Below are 14,781 nucleotides of genomic sequence, written 5' to 3' on the forward strand. Positions count from 1 at the left end.
AGCAACAAAAGCTGCTTCGTGTAATAGCCGACTTATGGCGTTTTCTTAAAGCTCTGACAGAGTTGTATATATAGTAGTGATGAGCGATATTTTGACTACCACTGATTTTTTCACTGTGATTGAAAAATCGCATATCGCAACTGCGATCACATTTTATAAATAGCAGTTCGAATTTGTGATTTGTTTGATTTCGTGAATTGCGATTGCGATAACAGATCAGAATAAGCTTGTGAAACTGTGGCTTTTTAATAGCACAGTACATACGATCACTATAGCAAATAGCAGAAAAGTAGCAGCTTTCTTCAGGGTATTGTATATACCTACATATGCGTATATGCTATTTTTCGTCATATCGGTTTGAAGTTTTGAGTTTAACTTTCATATAATTTTTAATAATGGCTGGAAATGTAGCAAGGAAAAGAAGTGAAGTATGGCAGATGTTTGAAGTGGTAGACGAAATATATGCAAAATGCAATATCTGCAAATCGACAGTCGGCCAAACACTGTCAAATCGGCAGAATCTGCCACTACAACAACAACAAGAAAATGTCTCCATTTGAAAGTCGACTTAGTTGCGATCCCAATAGCAATATAAAATCACAGTGATTTAAAAATAGCAATCACTGAAATCGCAGATATTGAAAAATCGCAATATCGCTCATCTCTGATATCTAGTAGAATTCTGTAAGTCGGCTATTACACGAAGCAACTTTTGTTGCTGATTCTCGGGCGATTATCTTTTGCTGTTGCCCTTTACCTTCACACGAGCAACTTGTGTTGCGCAACTCTGTTCGAGTTTTTTTCTCATTCTCTTTCACTTTACATTAACCCATTGTCAACACTTTACTTTAACCCATTGTCGTTTCTTTTTCCTTACAGGTATTTGGGCCACTCTATCACATMTATTAATCAGTTCTGTCAATTAAGAAATACATTTTATTTATAATTCAAAATTAAAACAAAGATTATATAACAGACCTTGACATATATCACCCTTTTCACTATCGTCTTAATCAATATATTTAATTAATTCGATTTCTTCGTCATACTCCATTTTTAAAATTAATATAAATATTTATTATTATTATATATATTTGTATACATATTTGCAAATTACGTACCAAAAGGTGAAATAAATTTTTTTAAATATATTCAAAATATTAATTTCAAAATAAATACGCAAATGCAACTATGCACTACGAAAGAAAGAACACGAATGCCGAAAAACGTCGCAGCGAACTGTTAAGAATAAGAACACAAAGCGAGTTGTTGAACACTGGAAACTCGGCGCGTTTCTCCTCTCCTCGTTGCCCCCTCGCCTATAAACCACGCGTTTGCCGCGTGTAATAACGAACTAAGCAATCGAACAAAAACAGTCTCTAGCGTTAGTCTCTAAATATTGACTCAAATTTGAGACCTGAATGTTAGCAGGTCACAAAACTGATAGTGGAATTCTGTAAGCAGTCACTAGTGACTATTTGGGGTAAAGTCTCAATTCGTGATATTTATACCCACCAAGCTTTGTATATTTTTACTTTTTGAAAATTCGTTATATGTATAATTTATTTTCACATTGTTAAAATAATTCATAATATTGTTTATTGATATTAGATAATACACGAATGTTGCGGAATGTGTAATTTACTCCATAGTACAAAGATTTTCTCTATTGTGAATTGTGTGTTAAAAGATATTTTGAGCACAGCCAACTTTGCAGCTCATAATTCTAAATTATTTATTTGCGCCTTTTGAAGTTATTTTATGCTAACGGCTAACGGCTTAGAAAAATTGAATTCCTTCATTTAATTTCAGTAAAAGTGACGTTCTTCTGTGTTTAGTTAGATATTACTGAGAAAACCGAAGCTTTATTGATTGGAATTGCTAGTTATAAAATTACTACAAATAGTAACTTCGCTTAGTTATGGATTTTGAGGATGCAAAAGAAAATATACAGCCATTGGCGGCTGGACGCAATGCCAGTATTTTACAAGCTTCTTTGCGTGTTGAGTCGCCGCAAGAGTTATTGGCTCGACGGCGAGAGTTAGAACAAGCCATTCGAGAATATAGTGGTAATGATCCTCTCGAACCTTGGTATGCATATATTAGCTGGATAGAGCAAAGTTTTCCTTCGGGTGGCAAAGAATCTGGTTTAGAAGAAGTGCTAACAAAATGCTTATCTCAGTTTGAAAATGAGGTACGCTATTTCCAAGATAGACGAATGATTAAATTGTATATGAAATTCGTAAGTACTTTGGTTGTAATTTGTAACTAAATGAAAATCATACACCTTGAATAATTACTCGCAGATTGATAGTCATCAGCATCCGATGGAATGCTATCAACAGTTGTTCAATGCTGGAATTGGAACAATGATTGCTGATTTCTATATTTGTTGGGCGTACCATTATGATTTATGTGGCAATACGCGCAAGGCAGACGAAATATTTCGTAGAGGCATTGCATGTCGTGCACAGCCTTTCGAAGAATTACAAGAAGCGCACCAACATTTTGGCTTCTCCGTTGCACAACGTTTAATGTATCAAGATGACGACGAGGTAAAAGAAAGCACAAAACGTCAGTTCGAGGAAAGACGTTTAGCTTTAACGTCTTTACGAGGTCATAGGCGTAAAGCAATTGTCGGCAGTGTGCGCACGGGATCTGCAGTGAAGAGTTATGCACCGGGTACGATACAGGTAAAAAAAAAATTATCAACTAAATTGATTATATATAATTTTATTATGAACTTTGCTAATTTTTATTGTAGACTGGCCCTAGTTCTTCTAAACAAGAAAACACGCGCGTACAAGTCTTTCAAGATGAAAATGTCAATCCTAATTCACAACTAACAGCAACAGTAGCTGAACAAGAAAGTGCATCTGAAGTTCCTAAATCAGTTGTTCGTTCAATTATTGATGCAGCACGAAACCAAGAAAATCTTAAAGAGCCAGGACCATGGAATAAAGCACATGATAAGAAAATGTCTGGCAAACTCTTTAGTAAAAAGGATAGGAATACTGATTTGGGTTTCAGTATTCACGAGGATACTGAGATGGAAGAGGATTATGTTAAAAAAGCTCTAGTACCACCCATTACCGAAGGAGAAAGAAATTATGAAAAGCCCTTTAAATATCCGAAAGATTTTAAGAACAGAAATTTACCACAAAAGGAATGGCTTACACCAGTAACGATCGAAAATGAGCCGGATCCTCGAACTTTCCCACAGTATAACAAATGTTTTATGTACCCACGACCAAATATAGAATTTCAGCCAGAAGAGTATCGAGCGTACCGTTGGTTTAAAAAACGTGGCATTTCAAACAATTTTACAGCAAAACGAGACACTTATTGGTGCAGTTACGATGTTAATAGAAATGTAAGACAGTATCCTAATTTTGCGAAAGCATCCAGGCCACAACGATTGACAGAAGTAGACGCATACTTCGAACCAGAAAATAGGAAAGGATTAATGGTGTGTTTTAGGGAGTTATATGATTCTTCCGAAAAGGTGGAATACCAAGTCGAAGAGTTGATGGCAAGACGTCTGCGTCGATATGATACAATATTAATGACAGCTGATATGGATGAGACTGCATGCGGCATTAATGAAAGGGCACAGAGACGCAAAAGCTTTTTTCCCTTACGCAAATCGATTATGCCAAGACCTTCTATCGTTCCCATGGAATCTAAAGAGGATATTGCGGTTGAAGATATACTCCATAAAGAGTCTCTGAAAATAACAAATATACCCGAAACCTCGAATGAATCTAATAAGCTTACCGCGCCACCATCAACAAAAACAGGACTACCGTTCGAAATTTTCGAAGATACAATTAGCACAGCTACAAGCACTTCTCCAGCTGATGCTATTAATAAAGTTAGTTCAGTTTGCAAAGGAGAAAATCCTTCAACAGTTAATTCCGATTTCAAGTTTAAAACACCCGCTTTACCAACAATATCCACGTCTGTTGTAGGAATAACGAAAACCGCCGTAGAAAATAAACTAGGTTTCGAAATTTATACTGAACCTTCTATGAATGAGGGTCAACCATCTAGCACTGAAGGGGCTGTAGGGGGAGCTATATTTGATCCGGAAGAAACTTGTTCTACGCAAATATTCAACGTATTCTTGAAATCTCAATCGGTTAGTACACCTAAAATGGCACAGAAAGTTGCACCAAGACAATTTGGATCTATTTTGAAGAGTGTACCGAAACCTCCCGAATTTTCACATAGCCCAGAAAGTAATCCAACGCCTGAAGCCATTACAGATGAACATGTAGAACCCCTAAAAGCTGCAGTTGAATACTCTCCTTTGACGGTGAAGCAATTGTCCACTATTTTAGAAACTTCCGAGCACGGTACCACCCAAGGTACGTATACGACTGGTGGCACAACAACAAAGGTTTCCAACAGCACATCTGACGGTGAAGGCGAGCGTGAGATGGGAACGCGGCTATTAATGCCTGTTGCGGAATTAGAGACAGTAGAAGAGCAGTCGCGTGAATCGTCCACTATACCAGCTGAGGTAATGGTATCATTAGAAAATATTAATTTGCATGGTCAGACAATGCCAGAAGTGAAAAATCCAACAACGGTTGGTACGCATGAATTGTCCATAAATAAATCGAATGTTATCCCACAAATTGCTAATGTCGAACAAGCCACACCAGCTTATATGCGTTTACAGACGGGGTCTGATGCGCTAGTTGCGTCTGCGGCGTTAGCGCCAGCATTAAACTTTTCAATATTCGAAGATGAACCCACTGAAGCGATTAAGGTTAAACAAGCTGGGAATTTTACGCGCATTGACGAACGCGAGGATACAGCGGCTGGCTATGCTATACGAAGCGTTCGTTTCCAAGAGGACAAGACTGAGACAATCCCGAAAATGCTATTGTATTCACGTTCTATTGTTAAATTTCAAGAAGATAAGACAGAAACCATACCCAAAATGCCAATCGCAACACCCGGCTTAGTACAATTTGAGGCAGAAAAAACCGACACTTTGCCGAAAATTACGCTTTCAGCACCAGGCAAAAATCTCAGTTCGAATTTGGAAGATTCTTTTGAGTTTTTTGGTCAAACCCCACCGGGTAAGAGCATATTACATCCAAGATATGAAGTTTCGGCTTTTAAGGAGTGCATGGAGGCACGGACGCCATTGTTGTCATCGGCTAAACGACATTGTGATATCAATACTCCAGATGCAGTACAGCTGAAAGCTCAGGATTCAACACAAAAACAGGTAGGTAGTTTTTTTTTTTAATTTTTATACCCTAAACAGGATAAAGGTTGCCACGAAGTTTAGAACACACAGAAGGAAATGTCTAGAGATATCGATCTTAAATTTTGTACACATTATTTTCTTTTCAATCATATAGGTGCTATACGAATTGACTGATTCAAATCAAGTACTTGTATGGCAAAATTTCTTATTTGACAACTTTTTTACGGTATTTAGCATACTTTATAGTTGAAGACAACTACAAACTCCGATCAAATAATTTAAATTGGATAAATGTAGCATATACATAGCTGTCATTCAAAAACATCATGTCCCTGCATGGATAACTTTTTGGTTTCACAAAGTGTCCAAATGAAATTTAAAAATTGTATAAGACAGCACTACGATATGCGAAAAATAGTTCAGATGGCACACCTATAAAGATTTTTTTTTATTTTATCCTGTAAAAATTTATCCTGTGAAGGATGCTATACCTTCAGAGCTGCCGATTTTTTTTTTATACCCTGAACAGGGTATCTTAAGTTTGTCACGAAGTTTGTAACACCCAGAAGGAAGCGTCGGAGACCCTATAAATTATATATATGAATGAATGAATGAATGAATGAATATTTATACAAACTAGTTCCTCAGTTTTGAAGTTATCGTTTTGAAATTTTGCAAAAGGCATTTTCTCTTCAAGAAGCTGCTCATTTGTCGGAACTGCCGATATCGGACCACTATAACAAATAGCTGCCATACAAACTGAACGATCGGAATCAAGTTCTTGTATGGAAAACTTTCACATTTGACAAGATATATTCACGAAATTTGGTACAGATTATTTTCTAAAGCAACAATGTAATCTCCAAAGAAATTTTTTTCGGTTAACTATAGCATATAGCTGAAATACAAGCTGAACAATCGGAATCAAGGTCTTGTGTGGAAAACTTTCACATTTGTCAATGTATCCTCACAAAAGTTGGCACGGTTATTTTCTAAGATAAATATGTAATCTCCGAAGAAATTGTTCAGATCGGTTAACTATAGCATATAGCTGCCATACAAAACGAATGATCGGAATCAAGTTCTTGTATGGAAAACTTTCGCATTTGACGTGGTATCTGCACGAAATTAAAGTATATAGCTTCCATACAAACTGTACACCTTATTACTAAAAAAATACACCTGTGAAGGGTATATTAGCTTCGATGCAGCCGAAGATAACGTTTTTTCTTGTTTTTTTTTTTTTACGAGTTTATGTATATTTGTTTCTAAGTGCGTTAACAATATTGAGCAAATTTACTATTTCTATTTGCAACAATAATTACCAAATTGTTTTTGTACACTCTAATTCATATAAAAGGCCATCACCACAACGACGAAAGTTACTGCAGCGCCTTTCAAAGGACCAGCACTATTTGAGGACGAAGTTGACAAATTAACGTCTACAAAGCCCCAAGTACTGTTCTCATCGAAAAAACCTTTATCTTCACAAAAAGTCATCGCACAACCAATGATGCAGAGGGTAATTGCACGTGATTCCTTTTTGTCAGAATTTTCCTACATTGAAGAGACCCAACCACAATCTGCGGTCATTCCTGCCGAATGCGAAGGTAATAAGAATGATGTATCTAATACTAGATCGGTGACCGAAGCTGCAATTAATACAAAGGCGCAAAATTTCGCTAAGTGTAGCGATTCAAATGAACAACAAGCTAAATCAGACCTGAGCGATTCCTATTTAAATGATTTCTCCGAAATTATGGACTCTCAACCTGTACAAAGTGATAACAACTGGCTCAGATCTGCCTCGAAGAATAAAGTCATCGAGACACAGAAAAAGGATCAAGGAAACTTTTGTAATTCGTTTCTAAAAGACTTCTCTGCTGTAATGGAGTCCAAACCAACAGTTAAAGAAAACGATTTTTTACAAAAGCAGTCTACAACAAATACAGTTTCTTTAACTCATTTGAAGCCTACAAGTGAATCAAAGAATTTAGCGCCTACAAGAAACGATGAGAATAAAGCTAAATTCGATCTTGGAAATTCTTATTTAAAAGATTTTTCTATGGTTTCCGAATCGCAACCAGTTGAAGTTCAACGAGAACGCCAACAACCCATGGCTGATAACAAATATAAAACGAACCAACAAACCCATGAAATGGATGTTAAAAAGCTTGCAATCGCCAATTATAGTTTAAAAGATTTTTCTGTAATTATGGAATCGCAACCGGTCGTTCATGAAAGAAAGCTTGAACAGCACATATCTCTTTCTGCGTTAACAACAACTAAACCATTAACTAGCAAAGTCGATATGTCACAACATATAGAAGAAAACATTAAACCGACATTAGGCTGTTCTTACCTAAATGATTTTTCAATTGTGCCCGAGTCACAACCTGTTGAAAACAAAATGAAAAGTAAAATTTGTTCAAATCAAACAACTGCTGATGAGGTATACAAAAATTCAAATGCCGTTCCTGCAACACATACGAATGAGCTTCATCCGAAGGAGTTTTCAGTTGTTTCGAAGCCGCATACGCTTGAAAGCGCCACCAAGCGTGCACAAGAACAATTTGAGCAACTTTATACAGACGTAAAACCGGCTGCACCAGCCCAACCGCTCATGTTTCTGAATTCCTTCGTGAAAGACTTCTCCGGATTTCGCTGCCCTCCCGCCGAGCCATTAAGTAGTAAGAAAACCACTTCACGTTTAACATTTCTGAACGATTCAAGAAAATTTAATGAATCTATACATTCAAATCCAATTAATAAAATTCTTAGCAAAGAATCGAATAACGTTGTACAAAATTCGAATAAATTACATTTTCTTGAGAAATCGAGGGTCAGTCTAGCCCAAGCGCCGCCAACTGAACGCTTGTCAACTGAAAAGTCTTTTGAATTGAATGCAGAAACTGCTATGTTCTCCACAAATATCAGTATGATTAAGAACTCCACACTCTTGCCACAAATTGAAGCGAATAGCTTGCAGGCGCCATCACCGATAAAAGAGCAGTCGCTACACATAAAGCAGGAGAAAGATGAAACTTCCAAAATCGTTGCTGTTAGTCAACAGAAACGGGATATCTTAAAAACGCCGCCAAAAACGATAAACGTGTTGCCGCCAACGTTGCCAAACGTTTTGTTGCCACCAAGTTTGGTACAAGAGCATACAACAGCATCATTGACAGGTGCTGTACCGAAACAGCCATCAGCTATAAAACCACAACGCGAAAGTAAAATTCCACAACCGATAAGTCATACTCAAACACAAATCAAACAACCAATTGAGCATATAGATATACCTGATACTAGTGATCAGGATATTGTCCAGGACGGCGATGCCGAAATGAGTATATATTTTAAGCATACGCCGAAGACGCCGAAAATACAACAACACATATGGACTGAAAGTTCGCCCTCGCCCAAAACTCCATCACAGAATATATATGTTCATCGGGAAGTAGATCTAAATGTCACCAATCAAATTATAGACAACGTGAACGTTGATCCCCAAGTTAATCCTTTTAATGGCTATTTGCAAAGTGCCTTCTTGGAGCAAATTGAGTTCAGTAATTATATTGAAGAATTGCCAAGTTGTATGCTAGTTGGTCACGTATCACGTCTAAATTACGGTGCTAAAATCAAGGTTAACGATGTTGAATTTGATGTTTTAAAGTTAATCGGAGAGGGCGCATATGGAGCTGTGTATTGGTAAGTGCATAAATTGTTTTTTTTTTTACCCTAAACATGGTATATTAAATATGTCACGATGTTTGTAACACGCAGTGGGATATATTATATATATATATTGAGCAATGAAATTACATATATGTATAATATATATAATATATACATATACATATATAATATAATTTGCTAAATCGGTCCGTCTGTCTTCCATATCCCTTTCTAACCAAGATGCTGCTCATTTGTTGGATTCACCGATATCGGCCTACACCTACCGTACAAACTGATCGGTGAAAATCAAGTTCTTGTATGAAAACTGTTCTATGTGACAAGATATTATATATTCATGGAATTTGTCATGGATTATTCTCCAGGCACTATTGGACTTTTTTAATTTATAGCTGCCATACAAACAAACACCTAAAATAAAGTTCTTGTATGGAAAGCTTCTATATTTTAGAAAGTGCCTTCACGAAATTTTGCAAGAATAATCTTACAAGAGTACAACGTTTTTTTAGATCGGACCATTATAGGATATAGCTGCCATTCAAACAAACAGACGAAGATAACTTAACTTTTTATGATTTTATATTTATTTATTTTTTCTTCCTTTTTAATAGTGGAACACATAATAAGACTGGCAAGAAGTATGCGCTCAAACAGGAACGTCCACCGAATTTTTGGGAATACTACATATGCTTGGAAGTGCATAGTCGTTTAAATTCGGAAGATTTGGTAAATATAAACTAAAAATTAATAGTCGTAATAGTGCCGTAGCTGTTGTAGGATAGGGTATATAGACATGTCCAAATTAATTGTGAGGATTGTTGCCAAGCTGACAGGCTTTGAGTTGAAAAAATTTTGATCTCTACTAAAAACAATTTTCATCAGACACCAACAAATAGGAAGCTTAGACGAAAATCACTTTTTGCTAGCTTGCAACTACTTCCTGAACTCTACGTAGAATAGTTTTTTTTTTTATGAACACGAAATCAATCTACACTTTAGATAACCTCAGTGTTTTAGTAAAGGGCCAGTCATTATGAGTAATACTACTGTCAACACATACGTGCTTCAAATAATGCTTCCATCAAAGGAAATATCAGCCCAGATCTGTCACCATTCGCTAGTTAAGCTAATCCGCGCATCCTCTCAAGTATGATGAACGGGAATGATTTTCAGCATTCAAGAAATATACGCGAATGTTTATGCGGTTATTAAAAGTGCAATACCGTTCAAATACAAATCTGGAAACCCCTAACTTCCTGCTCCCCATTACCTTCCTCCTTTTTACGAAACTTTCACAACCTTTTATTCAACATTTTGACTTCATAATTTTTTCTATTAAATGTGTCTAAACATGAATACTTTCTCAATTTTTAGGTTTCGGCTTTCATGAGCATCGATTATGCGCTGATTGGCAATAATGCCAGTATCCTGATATCACCGTTTTCTGTTCATGGCTCGCTAATAACTGTATGCAATAAGGTGAAAAAACATACATTAAGAAATGTCGATGAGTATGTAGTGATGATATTAACTTGTGAGCTGCTCAGCATCATTGATCATTTGCACGCCATTAATATTATACATGCAGACATTAAAGCTGATAATTTTATTTTAATGAAGAAGTAGGTACAACAATGCGATTGCTTGCAAGGTATGGCTTCTAAAATGTTTTCTATGCTTTACACTTGCAGCTTGGATTATAATAGTACCCAGTACGCTTTGCAGCTAATAGATTTTGGTGTATCAATTGATATGAAATTATTCAAGTCCGGCCAAACGTTTAATTATGTACACAATGAAAACGCTTTCAAGTGTGTCGAGATGCGTGAAGGACGCCCTTGGACGTATCAACTGGACTTATATGGTTTGGCAGGTGTCATACATGTTTTACTCTTCGGTAAATTCATGGACATTGCGCAACGCCCTAATGGTATATGGATGCATAAGACACATGTGCCACGTTATATTAATCGCACGTTGTGGGATTCAATATTTCAGTCATTGCTGAATGTGCGCGACTGTGAAACGATGCCGAATTTGCAAAATTTGCGCGCACTTATTAAAGAAGAAATAGCTGCCAAGGAGAAATTCGTTATGAGGAAAATTGCAGAGTTTAATTCGGCTTTAAGTGCTTGAAAGTATAGAAATTGGTTTATTTGTTCACAGCAATCATATTGTAACTATTTTTGTAAACACATTAATAAATTTATTTTACTATACTATATGCACGTTTTTACGCTGAAATTTTCACATTTCTTCAGCATAGCTGCCAATGAGTTTGAGGAATTCAACTGTTTCTGGTGAGCTTGATTGCGTGTGCTTAATATTTTCTTTTCGGCAGCGCACATCAAACGGTCCTTAATATAGCGGTCCATTTCAAAGTCGGCCTCTTGAGGTACAATTTCATCTGGATTTTTAGTGGATGCTGAATCGAGCGCTTTAATGATAAGACTGAGCAAAGCATGTGCCAACTTGTGGCATACTTCGTATTCCATCGCTTCAGGTGTGGTGTAATAAATAGCATTCTGATTGGTAGGTTGGACACCGATCGCCAGTAGAATGTTGCAGAATATGCCACGTTGCATACGTGAATATGGCTCAACCAATTGTGGCGGTATTTGCATTGTGGTTGCCAGTTTAGCTATGAAGTTCGAAAACTTCTTAATCAAAACATTGAGATACTGCGTGCGACACTGACGCTCCAGTTTGGTGAGCATCTCATAGTAAAGTTCTTGTTTGCGTTTGTAAAGATCTTCACGTTTACGTTCTTTGCTTTTTTGACTCTTTATAATTTGTTCTAATTGTCTAAAAGTGAAAAACACGTGTTTAATAAAATCTTTAAACTATTTTAAAAAATATTTAAATTGGTGGGAAAAAGCAAGAAAAAACGTTAAAGGAGTTTGCACCAAAACTATAATACCCATCACAAATAATAAAGTTTAGATCTCAATAAATTTTTCGGAGATTGTTGAGTTGTCTTATCGAATTTCCTGAAGGTGTCTTGTCAAATAAAAAAAGCTTACATACTAAAACTTGATTTGGTCGGTCAGTTTGTACGGCATCTATCAAATGTTCCGATATCGACAGTTCCGATAAACGAGCAACTTCTTGAATAGAAAGGCACGTGTGCAAAATTTCAGATCGTTATCTCAAAAGGTGAGGATCTGTAACGTTTCATTCTGGGTGTTACAAACCCATGGCAAACTTACACCCTGAACAGGGTTTACATATTTTTAATTACTATTGTCTTGGGATATGCACGTGGTATTTTCCACTTACTCAGTTGATATCGCATTATATTTGCGAGCCAGTCTTTTAACACGCTGACGTCGTTCTTTAGGCGTTAAAACTTTGCCATGCTGAAGATAACTGTCGACAATCATGCGTTTTTGTGGACCTGCTATTTGATCGGTACGTGGTCTAACGCATGGTGGCGGCGCTGGCTTATACGCCATGCGTGCCACATAATTTTTTAGCTTTTCCATATTTTTCAGTTCCTTTTTTTTGTCCTCCAATATTATCTCCTCTTCTTCAGGTTCAATGGTAGATGAAGAAGGTAACGGCGCATCCCAATCGTCGATTCCTTCAGAAGCCATTTCAATGTTTTTGTTTTTACTATTAATTTAGCCTTATTTTAAAAAGTTTAAGACGCCAAAATATTAGTACATAAAATTTTAAAAATGTAATGTATTATACAAAATTTTTTAACACAGTTTATATTTACACAAGCTTTACCAATAGTCAAAATATTTTTAAAAAATCGACAATTCATTTAAATTTTATGCACAGCCAACTTTCAGGTACTTCAAATAATTCGGCAGGATTTGGGGTGTAGCTGCGCTTATATGGCACATGCCAAGTATCCTGTATTTTGTGTGTGCAAAGCAGGTGACGTGTTGGTTCCTGCGTAAGGACATAGTAAATTAAAAATAATAACCTAAACAAGTCTGAAGTAAAAGTTTGCGACTAATGTGCTAAGAGGTCAAATTTGAGCTGAAACATTTTCAATCACGTACAGCTATTTTTGTCATTTTAATAAAATGTGGTAGTTTGTTCTCTGTACAACGTGACTACACCACAACAGAAAAATTATATATCTTAGGTAAATTTTTCTATAATTTTCGGTTTTAGCAATCCAAAACTAGCAAGAAACAGCCTCAAACTTCACATTTGTAAAATTACTAGCTTACAATTGATAATTGAAAAGTTTACTTAAAAAAAACACTACCTTTACAATTATCCTTCCATTGTCGGTTTGCGTAATTAACGAGTACTGATGTACCTGTTGCCAGTGCCGAAATATGGCACGCAACTCGTTTCCCAACAAAAATGCATGTGAACGCATCAAATCACGTGAGAAGAAGTCAGTTGATTGACCACTTTTCAATGTGGCATACAGCAGAAAAGGATCATCTTGCGAACTGAAATTTAAATATAATTATTCCAAATGATAATAAAAATAAAACCACTTACAGATTATTTGTCAAGAACATACTAGCATTTTTCCGTATATAAAACATGGAATCTTTCGGCCAGCTATTCATATGCTTGCGTCCAAGAACAAGTACGTGTTTGTCTTGTGTTTTAAAATGCTTCACTACATTTGCAAGCTAAATGCGGACGTAATAGATATGGAAATAGGAAAAAATTCAAAATTATTAAACATAAAAAAGAACATACCAATGAAGCTAGCATTTTAGGCGATTTTTTAGCGCCCATAGAGTAGGCCACATTAAGACCGTCAATAACGCAATCATATGGAGCTGTTTTATTAACATAACGCTTGAATTGTTCCACCTCATCTGGCGTTGATTTCTGGAATACATCGTTACGTATGAGTACCTTATTCAAAAAGGAATTACTCAATTTAGCAAACTCTGCGTCACTTATAGTAATAGTCCGCATCTGCAATTTGCATTGTAGACATTTGCCTTGTGCGTCTGTTAGAGATGACTGAACATTATGTAAATTATTATTTAGTATTTCGGTTATAAATTCTGCTACATTTGCTGTTACAATCAATTCATATTTTTCCCAAAATGCAAATAATGTTTCTAGATTGCACTGTAGAGTAAGTGGTTGGCGCGCTATGTACCGTAAATATGCTTTATAAGTTTCGCATTTAGGTTCTTTGCCCTGTGCCACGGTTTCATGAAGCAAGTTCCAACCAATGTTTAACTCACCGTCAGTAAAAGCTTTTACTGTGAGTTCTGTATAAGCGCCGATACTTGGTGTACTGGTGAGTTTTGTCATAGTTAGCAATTCTATGCCCGTGCGCCATTCTTTTGTACATACCAAACCATATATTAAATTCTCACATGTCGTGGCGTCTAGAATTTCATGACGTTCACGTAATTTAGCATATAAATCAAAAATATCCTGTTGCTCATCTGGCGTAAGTGAAGCATGGTTTCCACCATTTTTATGGTAACTTGTGTTGTAAATACGCAATAGACGCCCAATTGATGCTAAGTTGGGTTCGAACCCACATTCGCGTAAATAATGCACATAATTCTTAGCCAGAGGAAGTTGTTCTACACTGCCACATAAACCAAGTATTATAGCATCAACATTACTATTACTAATGTGTTTGTAATTAGAAATCAAATTATTTCGCAAATCTTGCCACTCATTGTCGCTTAACTCGGTTCTTTTCTCAAATAATTCTTTTTTTATGGTTAACAAACGATCCGTATGTGGTACACTAAGCAGTGAGCGCTTGTAAGTGCTGGACTTCCTTGTAAATGGGTTTAGTAATTGAAGAGACGAGAAGAACGGATTTAGCGTTTTACTTTGGCGAAATATATTTAAACATAACATTTTATACAAATGTTAGTTGGATTGGTGGGGTAAAACGA

The 14,781-nt window shown here is 36.3% G+C and overlaps 3 protein-coding genes across 3 annotated transcripts; 1 reads left to right on the forward strand and 2 right to left on the reverse strand.

The window, feature by feature from the left end:
- Nucleotides 1–1,703: 1,703 nt before the first annotated feature.
- Nucleotides 1,704–11,145, forward strand: LOC108972441. The gene is made up of 7 exons (XM_018939022.1): nt 1,704–2,242; nt 2,307–2,693; nt 2,765–5,245; nt 6,588–8,938; nt 9,535–9,649; nt 10,298–10,545; nt 10,615–11,145. Exons 1-7 carry the CDS (start codon nt 1,922–1,924, stop codon nt 11,057–11,059), a joined length of 6,348 nt encoding a protein of 2,115 aa, XP_018794567.1. The 5' UTR covers nt 1,704–1,921; the 3' UTR covers nt 11,060–11,145.
- Nucleotides 11,047–12,593, reverse strand: LOC108972444. The gene is made up of 2 exons (XM_018939024.1): nt 12,203–12,593; nt 11,047–11,728 (listed from the first exon to the last, which is right to left on the reverse strand). The coding sequence occupies exons 1-2, from the start codon at nt 12,517–12,519 to the stop codon at nt 11,143–11,145; spliced, it is 903 nt and encodes a 300-aa protein (XP_018794569.1). The 5' UTR covers nt 12,520–12,593; the 3' UTR covers nt 11,047–11,142.
- On the reverse strand, nt 12,581–14,772 carry LOC108972442 (mitochondrial ribonuclease P protein 3). The gene is made up of 4 exons (XM_018939023.1): nt 13,604–14,772; nt 13,397–13,533; nt 13,152–13,344; nt 12,581–12,826 (listed from the first exon to the last, which is right to left on the reverse strand). The coding sequence occupies exons 1-4, from the start codon at nt 14,741–14,743 to the stop codon at nt 12,692–12,694; spliced, it is 1,605 nt and encodes a 534-aa protein (XP_018794568.1). The 5' UTR covers nt 14,744–14,772; the 3' UTR covers nt 12,581–12,691.
- Nucleotides 14,773–14,781: the final 9 nt, after the last annotated feature.

Source organism: Bactrocera latifrons, unplaced genomic scaffold, assembly GCF_001853355.1.
Source record: "Bactrocera latifrons isolate USDA-ARS-PBARC rearing strain unplaced genomic scaffold, ASM185335v1 scaffold_4, whole genome shotgun sequence".
NCBI classification, from domain to species: Eukaryota; Metazoa; Arthropoda; class Insecta; order Diptera; family Tephritidae; genus Bactrocera; species Bactrocera latifrons.